The 23,118-nt window shown below is 43.6% G+C and overlaps 1 protein-coding gene across 1 annotated transcript; it reads right to left on the bottom strand.

Moving 5' to 3' along the window:
- Nucleotides 1-3,167: 3,167 nt before the first annotated feature.
- CCDC174 (coiled-coil domain containing 174) lies at nucleotides 3,168-22,401 on the bottom strand. Its single transcript, XM_043442801.1, has 11 exons — nucleotides 22,266-22,401; nucleotides 19,351-19,455; nucleotides 18,705-18,805; nucleotides 14,375-14,433; nucleotides 11,994-12,171; nucleotides 8,738-8,833; nucleotides 7,904-8,046; nucleotides 7,307-7,401; nucleotides 6,622-6,754; nucleotides 4,763-4,915; nucleotides 3,168-3,480 (listed from the first exon to the last, which is right to left on the bottom strand). Exons 1-11 carry the CDS (start codon nucleotides 22,305-22,307, stop codon nucleotides 3,182-3,184), a joined length of 1,404 nt encoding a protein of 467 aa, XP_043298736.1. The 5' UTR covers nucleotides 22,308-22,401; the 3' UTR covers nucleotides 3,168-3,181.
- Between the last annotated feature and the right edge of the window lie 717 nt (nucleotides 22,402-23,118).

Raw genomic sequence — 23,118 nt, 5'->3', positions numbered from 1 at the left:
CATTTTAAGTTTATGGAATTTAAAGCTTGATACTTTTATTACTGGCCAACTCTTAAATTTTTTCAAGTGTGTTTGGATCAACTTAGGTATGTGAATCTACTTTTCTCAAATGTATATTTTGTGAAATCCAAATAGAGATCAAGTATTCCTGATGAAAATTGAGCATCTGAATCAAGATGTGCTATAAGTGGACACAGAATGGGTTCTGAAGACTTGGTGTGAAAAGAAATGCAAAACGCCCCATTAAACTTTCTGTACACTGCTGGAATACTGAACTATTTTGGACATTCTGGGTTAAGTGGAGTTGACTCTGAACAGTCTGGGTTTGAACTGGGAGGGTCTACACGTGCGTGGACTGTTCACTAACACTACAGCACCACACGCTCCACAGCCGGCTCAGTGTGCGGATAGGAACTGTGCGTGCAGAGGGCCGACTGGGGAACTCAAGCATCTACAGACTCTGCTCCCCACAGCAGGTCCTGGAACTGATCCCCCCGCACACAGAGGGATGGCATTATACCCAGGAAGAATTCGCTTTTTAAATGTGGCTCCTAGAAAACAAACTGACACACACAGCTTACACCTCACTTCTACCGGGCACTGCCGTTTCAGAGCACGGGTCTGCCGTCTAAGAACGCCAGTGCCATCTGCTGGACACACTCCCACGTAACAGGCCCAAGAGAAACAGCAAGACTGAACTGTGTTAATGCTGAAGGACCCTGGGTCTGAAATGGAAGAGGACGTAACAACTAGGCACAAGACACTCAACTAATTTGTATGCTGTGAAAGGGGAATTCGAACGACGCTTATAGGCTTTTAAATCCTAGAGAAAATCCAACTTACAGTTATTAGCTGACAGTGACCATGAGCCAATGTGCACAGACTGGTCTGCTTTCCACCGAGGGTGCCCTGGGTAAGGACAAGAGGTTATTTGGGTGCCCTTCCCATGACCACTGCCTCCCATAAAAGTGAAAGTGTTAGCTGCTCAGTCATGTCTGACGCTTTGTGACCCCATGGACTGCAGGCCACCAGGCTCCTCTGTCCATGGAACTCTCCAGGCAAGGGTGCTGGAGTGGGTTGCCATGCCCTGCTCCAGGGGATCTTCCTGACCCAGGGAGCAAGCCCAGGTCCCCTGCAGTGCAGGCAGACTCTTTACTGTCAGAGCCACCAGGGAAGCCCCCTGCCTCCCGTACTCGTGGGCTGACTGCTGCCGACCCGTCTCCCCGCCCGCCCCCGACGGCTGCCCCCGAGTCCCTCTGCGCACCACCTTCTGCACCCCCCTCTGCCTTACACACTTTTCCCATCCCCCTCATCTAGCATTTGCCTTCTTCTCTTTTCTATTTTCCCTTATGACCCTAGGATATCTAACAATTCTGTTTTTCCTCTTAGTACTCCAATTTCTTTCTGTCTCCTCTCCATTTGTCCTACAAGCTGTTTCAGCTGGTCTTACAGCTTTATGTCGAAGTCTTTGGTCCACTTTGAGGTGGTTTTATACATGGCATGAGTTAAGTGTCCAAGGCCATTCTCTTGGAGGTAGAGAGTCGACTGTCTCAGAATCATGTTGAGACCAATTCTTTCCCTACTGGATGGTCTTGGCACCACTGTCAAAAATCAAGTTACCACAGATGTATGGGTTTATTTCTGGACTCTCAAAATTGTTTCATTGTTTATTAATACGTCAGAACTACACTGTTCAATCCCGGTAGCTTTGTAGTAAGTCTTAAAATAAAGAAGTATGTCCCCCAACTCTGTCCTTTTTTCTTTTTTGAAATTGTTTTGGATATTCTGGGTTTCTTATAATTCCATACAAATTTTAGGATGAGTCTAACAATTTCCGCAAAAAAGGAAGCTTGGTTTTCATGAATTATTTTTGCTAGGAGATGTATTTGCCTGATCAGGCTGACAAAATGACCTTTCATAGGTCTTGCAACTCTGCCCTTGATCTGGACTTCTGAGGTTAAGTATGTAAGAATTTGGGATTTTTGTCTAATACTGCTCAATACTGGGATTAAACGCAGAGAGTAGAGGGTGCTGGGGAAAGCATGAGTCTGGAACACGCACTTAAACCACCTGCCACTTGGACACCATGTGACGAGTTGCCGACCCTGTGCTACAGCTTGCCATCTGTAGTAAGAACGGGTCCTCGCACCAACACCGCTGTGCTGTGGAGCGGAGACCACGGGCTCCTGCGGGCCCTTGGAGGATCCGCTCCAGAAGCTTCTTACAGGACTCACTGGCAAGGGAGGAAGCTATAACAGCCAGGCAGGCCAGCTGTGAAGAGGACATTGGGAGAGGACACAGATGGTACCCAGGCACAGGAGGTCCTTCTGGAGCACTGCTAACCCACCTGTTGTCAGCAAAAAGGATCTAGCAGCCCCTTACTCTAGCCCAAGTCCATCCCACTCAGGCTGGGATGAGTCGGCTCCCGAGTGAGATGAGGGCCTAGATACGCAGCAGCAGGAGGGCGGGCAGAGCTGAAGAACTGACTGATGGCTAAGAAGCATCTCTCGCACTGACCAGGCCCAGCAGCCTCCACGTGTGCCCGTCACCTAATATACTCTTACTGAACGCCTACTCTGCAAGTGATGTCAACATCTGCTTTTCTGTACTACGAAGTCCTCCCTGGTCTTCCTGATCATTTCAAATGATACCCTAAATTCTCCACCAGTGTCAGGGTCCTCCTGGAGACCAGATCACTTAGTCCCCCAATGTCCCCTTCTGTGCTACCATTTGGCAGGCTGAAATTCTTCCTAACAGATGCTCCATCAACTGACTTGGAAGCTGAATGCTTGGAACAAAGACATCAGCCAGCCAGCACTGGCAAAAGGAAAGAAACACAGCCTTTAAATCTGAGTAAGTCATCGGAGTGGGCATGAGAGACAGGATTACAGACTCCTTAGTATCAAATATTACAGAATATGTCTACTCTATCTCAGCTCACGTGTAAATCCAGATGAACTGGTGTCTCCATACCCATCAGAATGAAATGAACAGCTAAGTGGCCAGAGTTCCCACAGTACCATTCACTTTCTTCCCAGCTGACAAATCCAGCCTGAAGTCTGGGTCTTCAGGGAAAGGACAGGAAGAGAAAGTTACAATTCAGTCCCTAAAGTTATTTTCTCCACTGTGGGAGAGGAAGGCACCATTAACAGTACAGACCCAAGTTATAATGTTTTTAAGTTCATGTTACTTGTTTATAATATGATATCATATCATCCAGAGTTTCAAAAGTGACCGTCGGGGCTTGTGGCGGGCTGCTGGGGGCAGGAGCAGATGATGTCTGTGACACGCAGGGGTCATGGCTCTGGCCAGGGTGCTGCCCCGGGTCCCTCTGTGCAGGGGCAGGTCGGCTCCACGCCTGGCTGCTCAGACACTCAGTTCTCTTTTGGTCCGCAAAGTAATACGATGGTGGCGCAAACTCAGGGTCTCTCTCAGCCCGGAGATCTGACTGCCTCTTCGACCAGTACCCAAAGGAAAAGTCTAGTAAAAATAAAGTGTTATTAGAACTGATTATTGAAGCATTTGAATGTTTTTACTTTTTAATTATCATATGTATTTCTTAAAAGCCACCTTAAATCCTCTGGAGAACTAGACTACAAGGTACATGCAATGCCTACGGAAGTACATGGAAGGAACCAGGCTAAGAAAAAAAAGAGTGAAAAGTTCCACACAGAGAGCTCAAGGAAGGTTCTGTGGAGACAGAAAGTTGGCAGGTTCTGGAGACAATGCCAAAAAAGCACTAAAACAGAAATAACTAAGTGTTTAAATGATTTGCTTGACATGTTATAGGTACTTCATAGCAAAACACAAGTTTTGTTGTTTACTGAGTGTTGGAAGACACCAAAGGCACCGCTCAGAGCTGTCTGCCTCCAACAGTGGCACCAGCCAAAGCCATGTGCCACCTGCATCTTTTACTTGAGTCGTGGATCTCACAGGCGTCAACAATTGCAGCTAATGTACCACTGAAATGATTGTTTTCAAAACGGCATAAACCAGAGTCTATTCCTAAAGAGAGGCTGCTGCAGGTACCACGGTGTATTTGCAGGAAAAAACGTAAAATTTCGCATAACCCAGTGGAACCATATGTGAATCCAAGTTATGACACCTGGACGCAGACTGTTTTTAAGCGAGCATAAAAGAGACTGTTAAAAACACAGAATACATTCAAGTACCAAACTTTCCTAAGACTTTAAAAAAGCAGTTCTGGACAAATAGTATCCCGAAGCTGTAAAACCACAAGGGGGCAGCAGGAATTACCGAAACCTCCCTCAAGTGCGTCTTTAAAATACCTCATCCTTTAGGCATGATGCCTTGCAGACCCTGGTCTTTTATATCACACTTTCCAGTGCTCCTGGTTATTGAGAAGAAGCAAGCTCAAGGACCTAGAGATTCCTTTAAGCTTCCCAGGACCACTAAAACTCACCAGAATCACAGTCTGCTCAGGACAACTGACCCCTCACCTTTCCTCTGTCCCACTCGCGGACGTGTGGCACCCCAGCCCTGATGTCTTTCCCCTCCTGAACCAGAGTCACAGTCTGCTCTGGAGAACTGACCCCTCACCTTTTCCTCTGTCCCACTCGCGGACGTGTGGCACCCCAGCCCTGATGTCTTTCCCCTCCTGAACCAGAGTCACAGTCTGCTCTGGAGAACTGACCCCTCACCTTTTCCTCTGTCCCACTCACAGACGTGTGGCACCCCAGCCCTGATGTCTTTCCCCTCCTGAACCAGAGTCACAGTCTGCTCTGGAGAACTGACCCCTCACCTTTTCCTCTGTCCCACTCACGGACGTGTGGCACCCCGGGTCTGGTATCTTTCCTCTCCTGAACGATGACTTCCACTTTGCTACTCTGGGCGGCTGTACGAGGAGCTGGCATGACCTCTGGTTCTGGGGGCAAAGGGCCAATAACATCTCCACCTATTTTTGTAAAGGAAATAAAGATTTCATCACAATAAAGCTTACGACTACTTTAGAAAGTTAAATAGACATATTTATCCTGAGAGTACAAGCAATAACTGGTGTTCACTGAGCACCTACTATATTCCAGGTTGTGGGCTAAGTACTTTGTACACTGTAGTTCACTTAGCTCTGTAACAACCCAAACAAAGTCAGAATTGGTGCTCCATTTTATCTCCATTTTACAGATAAGGAAAATTAACATCAGAAATGCTACAGAGGTAAATAGTGAAGAGCCAGGATTCAAACCCAGATTGAATGGATTTCAAAGTCTCTGTTTGCCACTATGCCACCCTACCTCCCCTGATCAACAATCGAAGGACCAGAAACCCTTCAATTACTCAAAGAAAGAGTCTCAGGCAAAGCAAGGGTGATGAGAGAGCTGGAGCCTGGTGACAGTCTGCAGGCTATTCAATTCTGGCCATATTTTAAAAGAAAACGGTATTTTTTAAAAAAACACTGGAGGCACTTCACATCTTGTGGAAATGACGTGTTCAGGAGCAGAGCAAAAGCAGAAACAGCACGCAGAGTTCAGCATGTCACGGGAGACAGTGTTTATACGGAGCGGACTGGGCCATCTTCCAGTTTTTAAGTGTCCCAATCTCTTTCAAAGCTAAACTGAAGTGAGTCCAGAATTTAAAAATGGCATGGGCTTACATTAGAGCTGGAGAAGCTTCTATCTGCCCCTAGCTTCAGCTGGATGTGTGACGCCTCAACAATGAGGCCATTCCCCAGCCTCCCCCACCCCTCTAGCTGGGGGTGGTCTGTGGACTCTGGCCCTTGGGATGTAAGTGAGAAGGTTGTGTGTGAATCCCAACGCACATTCCTAGAAAGGTAGCTGGTGCCCGCCCCTTCTTCCCCAGGGCTGAATCATGAGCAGGTCCTGGGGAGATAGTGACCATGCAGGTGACAGCAACCCTCTAGGGAACGGCAGAAGCAGCAAGACAGGAGGAAGCGGGAGAACAGGTGACCATCGGGGCAGAGCTGCTAGCTGCCCTGGACACCCCCCACTGCTGCAGTGCTAAACTAGAGAAGCAGATGTCCCCCTGGTTTGAGCCAGTCTATGCAGTCTGTTGGGGCAGTTCAGCCCAGATGAGCAGTAACTCACACCGTGAGCATGTCTGACCACAGTACTGAACAGTGCTCCCAAGCAATTTAATAGTCTCTTGGTAAACTGTCTCTACCCACATCTCTACCTTAGTAAGCTGTCTCTACCCACATTTGTAAATTATTTACTACCTTTCTGTATGCATTAAACACACAGAAACACAGTTTTAAAACACAGTTATAATAACCAACAAAAACTGCTGCCACAGCCAAAGAAAATAAGCCTAAAATAGGTACATGCACAACTTAATTTTATCCTAAAATACTTTTTAAGCATTTTACCTCTAAGTCTCACTTACTGAACTGTGCTATTATATGAAGCAACAAAATGTACTGCTAACATCCTTGTCTACAACCTGATATTTTCTTGGGAGTGTAATTCCACACCACTTTGGTATAAAAAGCTGTTCCTGTTCGCGGATGTACCTCTGAGGTGCGCTCAGAGGTACTCAGAAAATAAAACTAGATGGCTGATTTCTACACAGTCATTCCTACTACTGAGATGTCAACGGAACTAAAATATTTCCTTTTCAGATTCAGAAACACAAGCCATGATGTACCTCTGTTTTCTTCCTCTGCTCCATCTTCTTTTGATTTTTTCATCTTTTTCTGTCGGAGTTTGGCAAGTCTTGCTTCTAATATGGCTTTTCTCTTTTCCTTTATGTTTTCTCGTTTTGTTCTCTGATCTGTTGTCTGAACAGGACAAAAAATTAGAAAACGATTAGTCCCATTCACAATATTTCTGTTGAAAAGGATGAAATAATTTTATTCTAAAAATAAACTGACTTTTCTGCCACCTCTTAGAAGCCATCCGTTGAAATGTTCAAAATGAATATCCTTGTATATACAAGGGCTCTTATACAAGCCCTCTGATGTTTTCTGAAGTTCAGTTCATAGAACATCCCAGAAGCATTAACATTTTAGGAAACCAACCAATTCTGCCAATTCCTTAATCCCCCTCTAATAACTTTCCATTTTCTTACCCAGGCTGCTTCAAAAGTGCCATACTGGAAACTAAACTTAAAAAATTAAAGTCACACAGGTTACTTTTGAACGACTATAATCTTAAAGTCTGAAACACCAAAATAATATGGCAATTATCTTTATGAAACCTGTAACTGAATTCTGAATAGCTATATACATTTCTAATTAATTTTACTAGGTTTTTTTTTTTTTTTTAACAATATGATTCAATGAGAAACCCAACTGTTCAAATCCTTCAAGTCAACTGAGTTTAATCTGTACCTGTTCACGCAGCATTTCTAAGGTTTTCATCTGCTTGTTTCTCAACTCTTTATCTCGGGCAAAAGCAAAGTATCCAACACCAAGTTGCCGGGCCTCTGAAATAGGTAGAAATTACCCCAAACCCAAAGATTAGATTTCCCTTCTCAGTGAATTAGATTTAGGCCAAATTTCTAGCCGGGCCTCTGAAATAAGTAAAAATTACCCCAAAGATTAGATTTCCCTGCGCAGTGAATTAGATTCAGGACAAATTTCTACCAAAGCAGAGAGGAACACAGGGATGTCTTCCACACTTTTTTTTTTTAAAGAAGCAGGTAAAAAACGTTAGAAGTTTCTTCCACTCTGTTTGCCAAGTGATAAACGCAACAAGTATTCATTAATTTTTTAGTCACAAGCTGTCTCCACTATTCTTGGGGCACACACTTGGATTAACAGACCCTTTGTTAGGCTAAAAAGTGAACAAACAGTTATTTTCAGTTCCAAAAGTAAAATTATTTATTTATACAGAAGAGCTGCTGCTTTGTGAATACTTCCTTTCCCACCTGCTATTTAAATGTTCGAGATAAAAAAATGACTTAAAAAGCTGCCAGATGACGGTACCATTTTCACGGATGTCTTCATAATGTACGGGCCCCATTGGCCTTCTCATGGCCTCCCTCTCTTCTTCCTCCCACTGCTGGCGCTGGAGTTCTTTTCTCATATCTTCAGACAGTAAGGTTTTCTCATTTGCAGGACTAACGAAACTAGGAGAATAGAGCAAAAATCATCTTAGGTAAGAGCTGTAGCATAGCAAAGCTTCGGTTCAGACATTTGGGGTCATGATGAGTAACTCTAGTTGTGAAGAGGACAGTTCCTTACAGAGGTTTCTGACTCATAATACCACTGGGAAACTGCAAAAAAAATATTTCCACCTTTCTTTAATCCAAAGAGGCAGCTTGTTTCATCAGCGTAATAGAATCTTGCCTCAGCACTCAGACACATCACTTTCCTTCCCAGCCTGGTCTTTGGCTGAATGGAAGGGGCAGGCCAGGCAAGGAGAGGAACTATGGGCCTTCGGTGGGGGGCCTCCCGTGCAGGGCCTGGTGTGACAAAACCAAATCTATATTCTTAAACACTTTCTATGCAGTGGTTTGTTCATTTACTCTGGGCTCATTCTCTGTTACTCTGTAGACAGACATCCAAGTAAACAGACAGGCTCTAACTCATTCCTTTTAGCATGGATGATCAATCATTCAGGTTGTTCTCTGAATGTGGACTACGTGTGTAAGTGCATGTTAACCACAAAAAAGTGCTTCTGCAAACATTCTTACACATTAAAAAAGTATTCTTACAACAGAGCCCGAAAGATAATTAACTAAAAACACCCTCGCTCACAAAACAATCCCTGCGTCTGCATGTCAGACCTGGGCAAAGCATTGTGTGTCACACACTTACAGCCTCCCCTGAAGATTTTTATCCATTTCCAGCAGATCTGGCAAATCCTTTCTCATACAGCGCCGGGATCGCCCTAAAGAATCCACATAATCCACCCTGAAATAAAAGTGAAAAGACATGAAAAACTGTACATAACATGCAGTTCCCTAAGATAAGGAGTTGTCCACAATGAAAAGTTAACATAGGCTCCATCACAAACCCATCACCAAGGGCTTTCTGGGTAACTCAAACTGTAAATAATCCGCCTGCAATGAGGGAGACCCATGTTCGATCCATAGGTTGGGAAGATCCCCTGGAGAAGGGCGCGGCAACCCACTCCAGTATTCTTGCCTGGAGAATCCCACGGGCAGAGGAGCCTGGCAGCTACAGTCCATGGGCTCACAAAGAGTCAGACATGACTGAGCGACTAACACACATCACCAAGAAAAACCTTCAACCTGAGAGACCACCACCATTAGTACAAACATGCTCTTCAAACTTAAAAGTTGACACACAATCGTTTCATTGCACCCTTGATTAAATCTTAATTTTAGAAACTGTAGAAAATGATTGACCATGTGTATCTCTGATCTCAAAGATAAAAACTCCACACAGACCCCTGCTGCACTATCTCAGAAATTACTTTTATCTGGTTTACACATTTGCAAGGAGATCCAACCAGTCCATCCTAAAGGAAATCAGTCCTGGGTATTCACTGGAAGGTGAATTCACTGTGACATCCATGAGGTCACAAAGGGTGGGACACGACTGAACTGAACCGAATAGAAGTTTTCTGAGAGACTCTTTTTAACTAGGAGGAAGCCAAGGCTACACACATTTTGTACTACAAAAGCGCCTCAACAGTGGGCCAGTCTGTTATTTTTCACTCTTGTTCTTCTTTCCTCATCTTGGCCCAAAGTAAGTACCTTGTTTCATGTACCAGGCAGGGAAACCAGGCAGCCAGCAAGGCCAGTAAAGTACTCTGACGCCCACAACAGGAAATAAGGGCAGGTTTTCATGGATAACATTTCATTTGCATTATGATGCAAAAGATTTTTAATGTTTTAAATTACAGGCAGGGACTCCCCCAGATCCTTTGGCAGGAGGCTGAAAGCACAGAAGGGCCAGCACCACTGCTGGACCAACCCAAGGTCAGATTCCCACGCATGTGGCTTGTGGTTTTGTGAGTCTTTTCTTTCCTGTCACACATGCCAAGTCCAAATGTCAGCTTATGATTTAAAAGGTGAATGCTTGGGAATCCACCACTAGTCCTAAAGCTGATGACCACAGAAATAAAACCTCCAATAGCAAAAAGCAGTTTCTCCCTTTTCTTCTTTTCCTTCAATGAATGGAGAACCAAAACCACCCAACCAGATGGTCTGAGTAATTATTTACAGTATTTTTGCGGAAAGATTTCCCACCACCTGGAACTTAACTGCAAAAGGATTTTACAAGCAGTTACAATTCTGGAACCTAACTTAGAAACAAAGAAAGTGTCAGAACTGCTTGCAGTGCATCTTCCTTCACCCTATGGGGCATGTGACACCTTCAACTGCCCTTCAAGCTCTTCAAATCGGTAACAAATTGGTTGTAATCATACAGGCATTAATAAGGGGGGTGGGGAGACATTAAACCTTTCAAAGGAGATGAGATTTCTGCTATGAAAAGCAATCATAAGCTATTCTGTCTCTGGTGAAGGCCTCTAAAACATGAAGATCTCGTTGAAACAGAAGTGGCAGGACAGCAGCCAGCAACAAAAACCAGTGCGCAAGCTCTCAGGGAAACCATCACCTGAGGCAGAAGGGGACACAGGAGGGCTCGGTCACGCCCTCTACACAGGACGCTGGGGAAGTCAGGGCACAGACCCTTGAAACGCTCTTAACAAGAGCCGGCAGGATATAAAACAGCCCGAAAGTGTGTTTCAATCCTTTTCTGGTAAGGAAGCCAGTTATGTGTCAACATGGGCTTTCCAGGTGGCTCAGCAGTAAAGAATCCAGCTGCCAGTGCAGGAGATGCGGGTTCAGTTCCTGGGCTGGGAAGATCCCTGGAGGAGGAAATGACAACCCACTCCAGTATTCTTGCCCGGAAAATTCCATGGATAGAGGAGTCTGGCGGGCTCATGGGGTTGCAAAGAGTCAGACACAACTTAGCGACTAAACAACAAGACCCAAAGGAGCAGGAAGTATGTTTAATATCAGAGTTCAGATGAAAGAGAGACCGTTTAGACTAGAAATGCTGAAGAAAAGTATGAGGAAAGGGATGGCATCATACCCGCTCCTCTGTGACTGCCCACCTCAGATGTAAGTGTTCTAGAAGGCTGGTAAGAAGACCCTTCTGCAGCATGAAGATGCAAGTTCTCTACGTTCCCGAGCAGTGGGGACCGCTCTCTTCGCTCATAAAAGACTCCTTCCCATGGGGGGAATGGCTGACAAAAGATCAACAGGTCCTGCTGACAACCCTAAGCAGTTCCTAACAAATACTCCCATGATGTAGACATCTGAGCCTTGGGTGGGGAGCGGTGGGCTCCACACCGGCAGGAAGCGTCAGGCAGGGTTACTCCCAGGAACACAGCATCAGTGCACCTCATGCAATCACAAGCCTTTCTGAACACGTTTCTAAATAGTATCTTAGGTACAGAAAAATCACCATGCCATTTCCTCTGCGGTTTCCTTGTAAAGGAAAGGTTAGTTTGGTTTCCCCATCATTCACCTATCAGGCATCACCATTCCTGTTCTACAGACGGGGAAACTGAAGCCAAGAGAGGGTAGGAACATGATCACAACCGTACCACCAGTGAAAGCAGAGCCCGTGCTGTCCAGACGCAGGTCCATGATACCTCAGCCATACTGGCAGAAAATGCCACAGCCAGAGTAAGGCTCACCGGATCAGTCCTGCCAGCCCGTTTTCACCGGAAACAAGAGCTCACGCTATCTACATGACGATGCACCTGGGTAAGGCGGCAGGATGGGTAGAAAGGAACATTCTTCTGCCTAAACAACCCTCTTCTGCCTAAACAACCCTTTCACATCAATGAAAAGGGAAACAATGCCTCCACCCCTGGCACAGTGCCTGGGACATGGCAGGAACACAGTCTATTTGTAATTATATCAAGTAGCAGCTACTACTTCTACATCTATAAATGCAATCCTACTTAGAGTAGAGTCTCTAAAGAAAGACTAGTGAGAAAAGGCTTGATAACAGCAAAATAAATGGCTCTCAAAAAGTAAACCCAAGTCTGACAACATTAACATAACCACATGGCATAATTATCACCAACCACTCTTCACTGGGATCCTGGGGAGGAGGAATATCTTTTTCAGAAAGAGCTGCTTCATCATCGTCTCTTTCTTCGGTCTTTCTGTAATCTCTATTGGCACCACCAGCTTCCATTTCTTTGTGTCTGTCGATCATCTTCTGTGTGAAATCCACAAGGTACATGTCCTCCACCTCTTCATCTAGGACACAAACATCAACGTTCAGATGCACGGAGCTGCCATGAAGCAGTCACAGTCACCACTGGGCGCCACACCACCCGACAGCTCACTAGTTTCCACCCGCCCCTGATGCTCCAAAGACACAGAGCCGCCTGCGGCCTGACAGAGACGCTGCAGAGGCCGCGGGACTCACCTCTAAAAGCCCGGAGTAAAAAAAACAAACAAATAAATAAAAGCCCGGAGTTTCCTGCTGCCTCATCAATAACAAGACGAGAAGATAACAGTGTCTGACTTCAAGAGACTCATCTAGCCAATCAGACAACACAGAGGCAGAACGGCATTGCCCAGTAAGCCTTTGTGACTCAGTGACACCCATCTCTAACCACGTGGGTCATATCCCATAGCCCTGGGTATACTGCTGTGGAATGCCAAGTGTTCAAAGGGTCCTAACACAGGTAAAAGAAGTCATCTGAATTCTTTTCAATCCATGAACACCACCTTCAGGTAAGGCATAGTACCAGGATCTGCAGGGCATACAGAGATGTCTAATGTGCCATCTACTTGCAGGCCTTATCTACTTAAGCTGAAACCTACGCTGAAAGTTAAATAGTAATCCATCATTCTAATTTAACACAGGATAGCGGATGCATTCACAAACAACGTATGCATCAAGTTTCACTCTGCTGGATTTAAGCTCTAAGGAACAGATGGTAGGTTCCCTACCACCAGGAGTTGATGTTACCCTCACTGTACAGTGGAAAATAACTGAGGCTCCAAAACTTGGAGCCCAAACATGCAGGTCCAATAAGCCCATCAGGAGGTGGGTCTGCCGGTATGGACAAAACCAAATCTCCATATCCACACACTCCTTTGACTTGATTCTATATTAACAATATAAGTAAAGTTTGAATTAAATGAAAAAAGACTGTATTTTTAGCCACAAAAATACGTAACTCAATTGGGAAAGAAATACATTTTCCAAAAAAAAAAAAAAGGAAATACATTTTCCCAGAGCTGAGTTAAATAAGACCACAAAACAGTGAGACCTCCTGGCTGGCTGACACCTGCTGCTTCTTCAGGGGGAAGGCAGGGCCTCCCCCAGGGCCCTCAGCCTTGTGAGCACCCAGCCTGCCCCTGCTGGGCTCCCAGCACACAGGAACGTGTTCCTGCTGTCTGGGCAGCCATGATCAGGGTCCCGCCGCCTCCTCTCCTGCTGCGCCCCACCCCCTGCCTGGCCCTCAGCACTAGCCCCGCAAATCAGCCCGGCCAGCTCTGGTCCTCTCCTCCCTCTGCTCGTCCCACTTCCCCCTGCAGGAGCCCTTCTGCAGTTCTCCAAAACCTTTAAGACTCCCATCAGAGCCACCTTCTCCCTAAAGACTTCCACATATGCTTTTTAAAGGCAGTAAGAGATGCACTGCCTTGTAAAATCTCTTTTATTGTTGTTGAACTCTAGGTTGGGTTTCCTTTTTGTGGAGCAGGTATAAGGAGGGAGAATCTTTTAAATATTATCTTAGAAGCAACTATACTGGCTTCCTGGGCAGCAGAGTGGTTAAGGCTCTGAGCTTCCACTTTCCTGGTCAGGGAACTAAGATCCTGTATGCTGCGCAGCACGGCAAAAAAACTTTTACATTTTAAAAAATAAATTACAAAAGCAACTATAAGCACTTCAAAGACTAAAATTAAACACAGAGGAAAAAAACAGGGGAAAGGAATGATAACTCCAGTACTCTGATATAACTGTAATTCCTCTCAGGTTGTTTTTTCTTAAACACAGCCGTAACTGTTTGTAACAATGGCCTATTTAGACCTTTATTCCTAAATTTGTTTTCTTCTGTGCCATTTTCCTCCACTGATGATACCCCCATTGAGGACAGAGGCAGAGAATCTGGCTAATACTGACTGGCTTGTCCCTCTATAGCACCTAACAGGCCCAGCCCCCACGGGGCAAATAAAAAACTATTGCTGATTTTTTTATCTCTGTGCTGACACGCAGGCCTTCCCTGGGAACTCAGCTGGTAAAAGAATCCGCCTGCAATGCAGGAGACCCCAGTTTGATTCCTGGGTTAGGAAGATGCTGACACAGAAAGTCAAATCTATTTAAGTTTCTCCCTATTCTCATAATTATTTTAACAAATAAGAAAATACACCCTCCCCCCAAAAAAAGAAAATACCCCAGAGTTGTATGAATTACAGAAAATAAAGATGCATAAATAATTATATTTACCTATAAAGTCTCCTTTAGTCATTTTCTCATACAATTTGGCTTTTTCTTCCAATTTCTCCCTAGGAGGAAAAAAAAAAAGACAAGTATAAAAATGGTCTTATCACTGCCACTCCCGGTAAAACTGCCCCCCACCCCCACCCCCAGCCTTACTGCTGCAACCTGCCCACGGGGCCCAGTCTGATGACTAGAGCTGAGTCCCCACCCTGAGGGGACCCTCAGACACAGCCAGGTCTGCTCTGCCAACTAAACATAAAGCCTGGCCCATGTTTCTTTCATTCACGACTGTACCAAAGGGCCAAAAACAATGCCTGATGCATAGCAGATGTTCAGTCAGTATTTGAGGAATGAATACATGAATGAATGAAGATTCCAATTTAATTTAAATGCCAAATGCAACAAATTAAATACCAAAAAAACAGAGGTATCTAAACAAAAACATTTTCTGTTACGGATCACCAAATTCCACAGTAACTCTGTATCACTGGTTTTACACAAGGGTCCCTGGTCTCCCCTTAGCTAATCAGGTCTAAGAGCGGCAGAGACCAACCTCCTAGAAATCTGTTAAAAATATGATAATGTCTGTTTTATACAGAACATAGATAAATTATTCATGACAGATAGCTAATTAAAAACAAACATCAACCCTGGCATTTCAATTCAGCAGCCTCTGCTCATGTTAATTCTAGTGACATTTACTCTTTGGTGGCTAAGACCTGATGATTCTTTTATTCTAGAAATATTTATGATGATAAAGAGCACCAAAGAAGTCATATGAGCATTTGCTTGTGAAGGATCGTACTTTATGACAGTGGAAAATTTCATTTCTAGTGGTGAGTATGATGTTAGCTAATAGGGCATTAAGATGTTATGCAGAAACTCGAATGAACATTTCAGTCAATCCAATACAAAGCCATAGTGATCGAAACAGTATGGGACTGGCATAAAAACAGACACACAGATCAACGGGATGGAAAGAGAGCCCAGAGATAAACCCACACACACATGGTCAATTAATTTACAACAGAAGAGCCAAGAATATGCAATGGCAAAAGAGCTGTCTCGTGAATAAATGGTGTTGGGAAAACTGGACAGCCACATGCAAAATGATGAACCTAAAAAACTGTACTACACATCTGAATTAAAAATTCACAATGGAACCATAAAACTCCTAGAAGAAAACACAGGCAACACGTTCCTAACATCAGTGTGGCAATGATTTTTTAGGATTTGACAACAAAAAAAAAGGCAAGAAAAGCAAAAATAAACAAGAGGGACTATATCAAACTAAAAAGCTTCTGCAGAGCAAAGGAAACCATCACCAAAATGAAAAGGCAACCTATCACTGAATGGGAGAAAATATCTGCAAATCATATGTCTGCCATAGACTTAATATCCAAAATAAAGAACTTACAACTCAACAGCAAGAAAACCAAACAGTGCAACTTTAAAAAAGGATCCGAATAAACATCCTGTCAGACATACAGATGGGCAACAGGTACATGAAAAGGTGCTCAGCATCACTACTCATGAGGGGAATGGAGACCAAAATCACAGTGAGATGTCACCTCACATGTGACGGAACAACTGCTACAAAAAGCTAAGAAATAACAAGGGTCAGTTGGTGAGGATGTGGAGAAAAGGAAATCTTCATGCTGTGTAGGGGGGAATGTAAACTGGGGCAGCCGCTAAGGAAAAAGAGGATGAGATTGCTCACAAAATAAACAGAACTACCATATGGGAACTTCCCTGGTGATCCAGAGGTTAAGACTCTGAGTGTCCACTGCAGGGGCATGGGTTCACTCTCGTTTAAGTGGCTGTCCAGAGAACTAAGATCCTGCATGTCACACAGTATGGCCAAAAAAAAAGTAAATAAGTTCGTAGATACGGTAAACAGAATGGCAGTTGCCAGAGGCAGCAGGAGGATGGGAAGGAAATGGATGAAATGAATCAAAATGTACAAACTTCCAGTTATAAAATATGTTAGCAATGAGGATCCAATGTCCAGCATAATGACTACAGTTAATACTGCATTGCATACATGAAGTCTGTTAAAAGAGTAGATCTCAAATGTGCCTAGTAAAGTAAGTGTTAGTCGTTCAGTCGTGTCCGACTCTTTGCAATCCCATGGACTGGAGCCCACCAGGCTGCTCGGTCCATGGGATTCTCCAGGCAGGAATATTGGAGTGGGTTGCCATTCCCTTCTCCAGGGGATCTTCCTGGCACAGGGATCGAGCTGTGTGGTGAAGATGTTAGTTAATTATTAGATCTATTGTGGTGAGCACTTCACAATACATACAAATACTAAGTAACTCTGCTGTACATCTGAAACTAATACAATGTTATGTTTCAATTACACCTTAATAAAACACATATATAAAGCATAAAAAAGTTACAGTATCTTTCAACAAAATTAAAATTCTAAGCATAATGTCCAATAGTGAGAAAAATGTCTCAGCAGTGAACATGTCTTTAAGTAAAAGTCTCCAGCCTGTTGGGGATAGGTCAAACGCTAAGAAAATAATCCCTAAATGGGCTAATACTCTGCCCTTTACTCTCAGACCCAGAAGAGCCAAGCAGTCTGAGCAACCACTATTTTCAACTGCCAACTTTTTATTATGCAATGGATCTAAACACACACATGGTAGTCACGCCAGAGATTAAAACTTGGGATTCTGAATCCAGGGTGATAGTGCAAACAAGGGAAGAGCTCTTCTTTACAGAAGAAGGCCAGCTAGTAAACAGAATGAAAAAATAATACACATGGAATGACAGATTTAGAAAAATTCTAATTTTGAAATCATCAGTGTAATAACTGACTCAGCGATGACTTAATCATCACATGAAAACACACTGGTGAACAGAATATTCACACAGCGTCAGTTTCCCTCCTTAGATTATTATTAATTTCAAATGAGGAAGAGCATCTTATTGGTGGAAAACTACAGCAGATCTACCTTAACTGAGTGATCAAACTTATCTTCACCAATAATGACTTAAGCTGACATCACGAACCTCCTGATGTAACTCAACAGGACGACAAATCATCACCTAGATAGTGTTAACAACCGTTGGTAATTAGTCTGACTCTAATCAGACTGTGGGACACCGCGGAAACAATTGGCCTGGACTTTTCAAACGATGTCAGTGGTGTAACAGACAACAAAAATCAAGGGAGGGATTTCCCTGGTGGCCCAGTGGTTGAGAATCCGCCTGCCAATGTAGGGAGCACAGGTTCTTCCCTGACCTGTGAACTAGGATCCCACATGCCACAGGGCAGTTAAGCCCGTGTGCCACAATTACTGAGTCCGCGTGTAACTGCTGAAGCTTCCTGTGCCCTAGAGCCTGTGCTCCGCAACAAGAGAAGTCACCACAATGAGAATCCCTCACGCCACAACTAGAGAGTGGCCCCTGCTCGCCACAGAGAAAGCCTGCATGCTGCAACGAAGACTCAGGGCAGCCATAATTAAATAAAACTGTAAACATTTTTTTAAACAGGCAAAGGAACTGTTTTCTATTAAAAGAGACTAAAGAGATATGACAACTACATGCAATGCGTACTCTTTAATTAAACGTTTTAAAAAACAATAAAGGACATATCTGCACTAGGATAACTGGTGAAATATGAATATGGACCATATGACACCACTTTAAGAGTGGCAAATTTCTTGGATATGACAGCAGTATTGTGGTTACACAGGGAAACGTCCTTATTCCTGCATAACCACAGTACTGCTGTCATATCCCAGAAATATGCCACTGATGAAACAGTATCATATAGAAGATATATGCTGAAACATTTAGAGGTAAAGTACAGTGATGTTTAACAAAGTTTCTCTACACACACACACACACACACACACACACACACACACACACGAGAGAGGGAGGGGGAGAAAGAAAGCAAATTTTAAAAGATGTTAAGTGGTGAATTTAGGTGAGAAGTATTAGAATGTTCACTGTAGTCTTATTTCAAATATTCTGCTGGTTTAAAGCTTTTCATATTAAAAAGTTGGGAGGAAAATTCAATTTCTAATTACTAACAGCACACCACCTAGTAGCCCTGAACCACACCACATGGACACTTCTTAAACACTTGGGGATAATCTCAGTGCCTAACAGGGGCTCACAGGGGCATTGTTTCATCTTTTAAACTGAGGCTATGTCTTATCTTCTTATAAGATTATAAATATGCTTGCGAATCATATTATTTTCAGGTAAGAGTATCTGGTTAGAAGGATGACAAAAATTAACATTGTAAATGAAATCAAGGTGACCTTCCCCGTCTTTACTCAGGGAGCCCCAGAGACAGCCTCACTTAGAGTGACATTACCTCGCTTTGTCCAGAGTCTTCTGTTCTGCAATCTGCTCTTCAGCATCCTTTTCAGCTCGGTTAGAGACTCCTGCATTCTGTTTGCTCCAGATGCTTGGTTTCTGGAGAATAATTTAAAAAACACAGAATCACCAACTGACTGCAAAAAATCTCTACTTGTACCTCAGAAGGGGGAAAAAAGATAATTAGATCTTGTGAATCAATGGAAATAACTGGACCTCTGACAGCCAACTTATGTCCTGCAAATAAACTATACATAGGGAAGCTGAAGCTGGAAAAAAAAAAAAAGACCCTAAATTACATTTAAAAATTTCTTTATACAATTGCAGTTACTTTTTTAAATCTCCTGAATGATTACAACCTAATTCAAGACGTTAATGAAAAATATATAACAGATTTAGTAATACAAATAATAGATATCATTACTTATAAAATTAGAAAAACATTCACATACTGAAGAATTAGAGCATTTTAATGTGCTTTTGAATCTTACTAATTTCTATGTCAATATTTGAAATAGTTTATGCAGATGTTCAAATACAAGGATTTATAGGTAGCAGATACCTTGGACACTTTCAAAAAACTTAATTATGGTTTAATTCCCTTATGTTTGGGGTCAATGGAGATAATTAGATTTTATTTTTACCTTGTTAGTTGGTTTTGGTTTTCCCAAAACTCCAGCATCTTTTAGAAGTTTTTCTTGTTTGAATTCTTCTTGTTTTCGGAAGAGTTCAGCCTTAAGGTCTACCAACTAGAATAAAGCCAAAAAGCCAAAAAACACACAAAAAAAACCACCAATTAACTCTAATGAGTGATTGGATTTCTAAGTTTTTATAATTCTGAAAACAAGATCACAAGCTCTTATAAATGGACAAAAGTGGATATAAAATTAAATGTTTAAATGTAGAGTCTAGCACAAAATAAATCCAAGTCATATTTCATTCCAGCTCTGTGGTAAACATATTTAATTTTCAACACTTCAAGGCTTTCCTCTGGGCAAAGAGAGAATGATAGGCAAATAAATGAAATCTGCATCTTCTAGATTCAGATTCAACTAACATCATTAACCACTTTCTCTCTGACTGTCCTTGTACTTGGCTTTTTCATGTAGTACAAGTAAAAAAAAAATTTATAATTTCACTTAAACATCACAAACATTTCTTATTTCTACAGGAAAACATCTTTGATCAGCAACAATCTGAGCCCCATTATGTGCCTGGCACTTAACACCGAAGAGCAGAATACAAATGTGAATTAGAGATACTCTTCTGCCTCAAAGAACCTACAATCTAGTAAGAAATGTAACTTACAACATTAGTCAGATGTAATACGTGACTTTAAGAGGGAAATTAAGTGGCATAAAAATTCAGATAAAGGAGTATTTCCTTTTGTCCAGAGTGATCAGAGATGGCTTTGAAATGAGCCTTAAAGGATAGGCAAGATTTCAACTAGAAATAAAATAGACTGAGTGAATTTTATTTCAGCATGTTTTGGAAACCACAAATTTAGCTTAACAACAGAGTCCGAGAACAAGAAAAGTCAGAGCAAAAGGAACAGGGGACTTGGATCTATCATCACTATCTACTCTGCACAAAAGGGTAAAATGGCAGTTTCCTTTTTAAGGATCGAAGTACAGCTGCTTATATACACAGACATTTGTAAACTGAATACTTAAAAAACCCAGCATTACAGACTGACTTTTAAGGGAAATCAAAATGACTGCATTCAGTGATTTCTATTTTGGAAGAAAGTATTTAAAAATAGGTTTGGTACAGATTTTAATAACGTCAAGGGCTGGTTTATCCCAGAACCTAATACTCTAAATTTTAAAAAACAAATTTAAAACTTAAGCCTTTTCTTCTAAGCCTTCTTAACCACATCAATTTTCTAGTCGCACATTTTCCTACTATACTTTTGAATTTTAAAAGGAAGATGCTCAGAGAAGTGTCAGTTCCCAGATGGCATTCACATTACTATTACTAATTTTAACCCATTAGGAAAAAATAATTAACTTTATAGTTTTTTGGTACCTAATCCTCAAACATTATGTGTGTGCGCTAAGTCACTTCAGTCATGTGAAACCCTTTGCAATCCATGGACTGTAGCCCTCCAGGGTCCTCTGTCCATGGGATTCTCCAGGCAAGAATACTGGAGTGGGTTCCCATGCCCTCCTCCAGGGGATCTTCCCAATCCAGGGGTCGAACCCCCCATCTCTTACGTCTCCTGCATTGGCAGGCAGGTTCCTTACCACTAGCGTCACCCGGGAAGCCCTCAAACATTATTAACTAGTACCGACTTTCAGTATGAGACGGGGGCAAGGGGCTCAAATATTGGGATATTTCCTTCATATCCCTCGCACCCAACATTCTGCAGTAAATCCAAGATTAGCCCAAAGGTTGGGCAATTTGCTCTGATATACTGGAAAAGACAACTGCCATGGAGTCAACCAGACCACATGAGCCCAATTCTACCACTAAGAACTCTGTGAGCTGAAGAAAGCCACTTCATTTTCTGAGCCTCAGTGGCATTATCCATAAAGTGGGGATATTACTAGCACCTGCCTCCTAATGCAGTCAGTAGAACTCAGGGACACTGTGCATATAAAGTGCTGGCACAAACAAGTACTGAGAACTGGTTTTCTGCCTCAGTTCAGTTGCGTCCCACTCTTTGCAACCCCATGAACTGCGGTACGCCAGACCTCCCTGTCCATCACCAACTCCCCAAGCTTGCTCAAACTCATGTCCTTTGAGACAGTGATGCCGTACAACCATCTCATCCTCTGTCGCCCCCTTTTCCTCCTGCCTTCAGTCTTTCCCATCATCAGGGTCTTTTCCAATGAGTCGGTTCTTCGCATCAGGTGGCCAAAGGATTGGAGTTTCAGTTTCAGCATCAGTCCTTCCAATGGATATTCAGGACTGATTTATTTTAGGATGGACTGGTTGGATCTCCTTGCAGTCCAAGGGACTCTCAAGAAGTAACTAAATTAACAAAGGTGCTTACATCCTGTTAGACCTTACAGCTCCCAGGCAGCGCATCCTATGGGTGTATTAACAACTGTTCAGCCGTCCTCCTGCCGGGGGACGCTAGGCCTCTCGGACCCCGGGGTACGAGTCACACTAATGTTTGGGGGGTGGGTGGGGGGGCAGGCTGGTCCCTGAGCTCAAGGGGAACGTGTCTGCACAGCTCGCAGAGGCCGGGGTCCCCTACCGACAGTCACGGAGACAAGGCTGCCAAGGAGGCCTGGCCTGTCGTCGCGGAGGGGAGGCAGGGCCAGTCCTAACCCGGAAAAGACACCAGGCTCAGGACGGCGTCTGAGGGGAGAGCCTGGGCCCGCCGCCCCGGCAGAGGGGAGACGCCAAATTCAGGGTTCTATTAGCGAGAAAGTGGGCCCGCTCCCCGTAAGGAAGAAAGCACGCTCCGCTTTTTTTCCCAGGTCCGGCGTCCTCTCTGAGGAGAGGCCAAGTCTGGGACCCCGAGTGAAGAAACAAGCTAGGTCGAGATTCTTATCCTGCGGAGGAGGGGAGACGCGGAGCCCGAAGCATCACCTATCCCCGTACTCACCGAGGACGCCGTGACGTCCAAGGGCTTCTTTCTCCTGTCCATATTCGCCCCGGAGTGTCCTTAGGTGTACGTCTCAAGGCACTAGCCCTGCCTTTTATACCGCCTTCCGCTGGAACCGGAAGTCACTTCAGCAGAGCGACGGTATTTATAGCTCTGGCGCCATCTTGAGAAGGTCAGAGTGTAGCGAGTAATCCGTCCTTCACCATTTTGAGACTGTCAGAGGGTGCTCAGAAGTGAAGCTAATTGCTAAGGCCATCTTGAAAAAGGCAGAAGGTAATAGGGCTGGTGTTTGGTGCCATCTTGAGAAGGTCTCCTTACGCCTGGCAGGGCAATGCACGCCATCTTGAGTGGGGCGGATTGGGTGTGGCGAAGGCGCCATCTTGGGAAGGGCGGAGTGAACTGACATGATTATCTTCCTAGCGAAAAGAAAGAAATGTTAGTAGGACTGGAAAGATCTAAATACCCTTGAACGCCTGACGTTCACCAGGCACTGCTGGTGCGTCTCACAGGTTAATTTATATAAATTCTTACAAGAGTCATATGAGCTAAAGATTAGCATATTAATTCTGGTAGAAATAACAACAATAATAATAGCTAATGTTGATACAGTGCTTACCCTGTGTTAGTTTACATATTTCAGCTGGTAAGAACATGAACTCCAGTAGTCAACTTCCTCAATTTATATCACTCCATTACCACTTAGCTGTGTGACCTTAAGAAAGTTTCTTCCTTTCTCTGTGCTTCAGTTTCCAAATGGGAATAAAATAGTACTACATGGGGCTCAGTGAAAATTAGATGAAGTAAATGAGCTAGTCGATAAAAATATTAATGATTGCGCTATTCAGACTAATGA

The sequence above is a fragment of the Cervus canadensis genome, chromosome 22, assembly GCF_019320065.1.
Source record: "Cervus canadensis isolate Bull #8, Minnesota chromosome 22, ASM1932006v1, whole genome shotgun sequence".
Taxonomy (NCBI): Eukaryota; Metazoa; Chordata; class Mammalia; order Artiodactyla; family Cervidae; genus Cervus; species Cervus canadensis.
The sequence above is the reverse complement of the archived record's forward strand: the minus strand, read 5'-3'. Positions and strand labels throughout refer to the sequence as shown.

Coding starts and splice junctions, on each gene's coding strand:
- CCDC174 (XM_043442801.1), bottom strand. CDS start 22,307: ATGGACAGGAGAAAGAAGCCCTTGGACGTCACGGCGTCCTCG. Junction 7,402..7,903: donor TGAAGACATCCGTGAAAATG/GTACCGTCATCT, acceptor TACCTATTTCAG/AGGCCCGGCAACTTGGTGTT. Junction 3,481..4,762: donor TGAGTGGGACAGAGGAAAAG/GTGAGGGGTCAG, acceptor TATTTTTACTAG/ACTTTTCCTTTGGGTACTGG.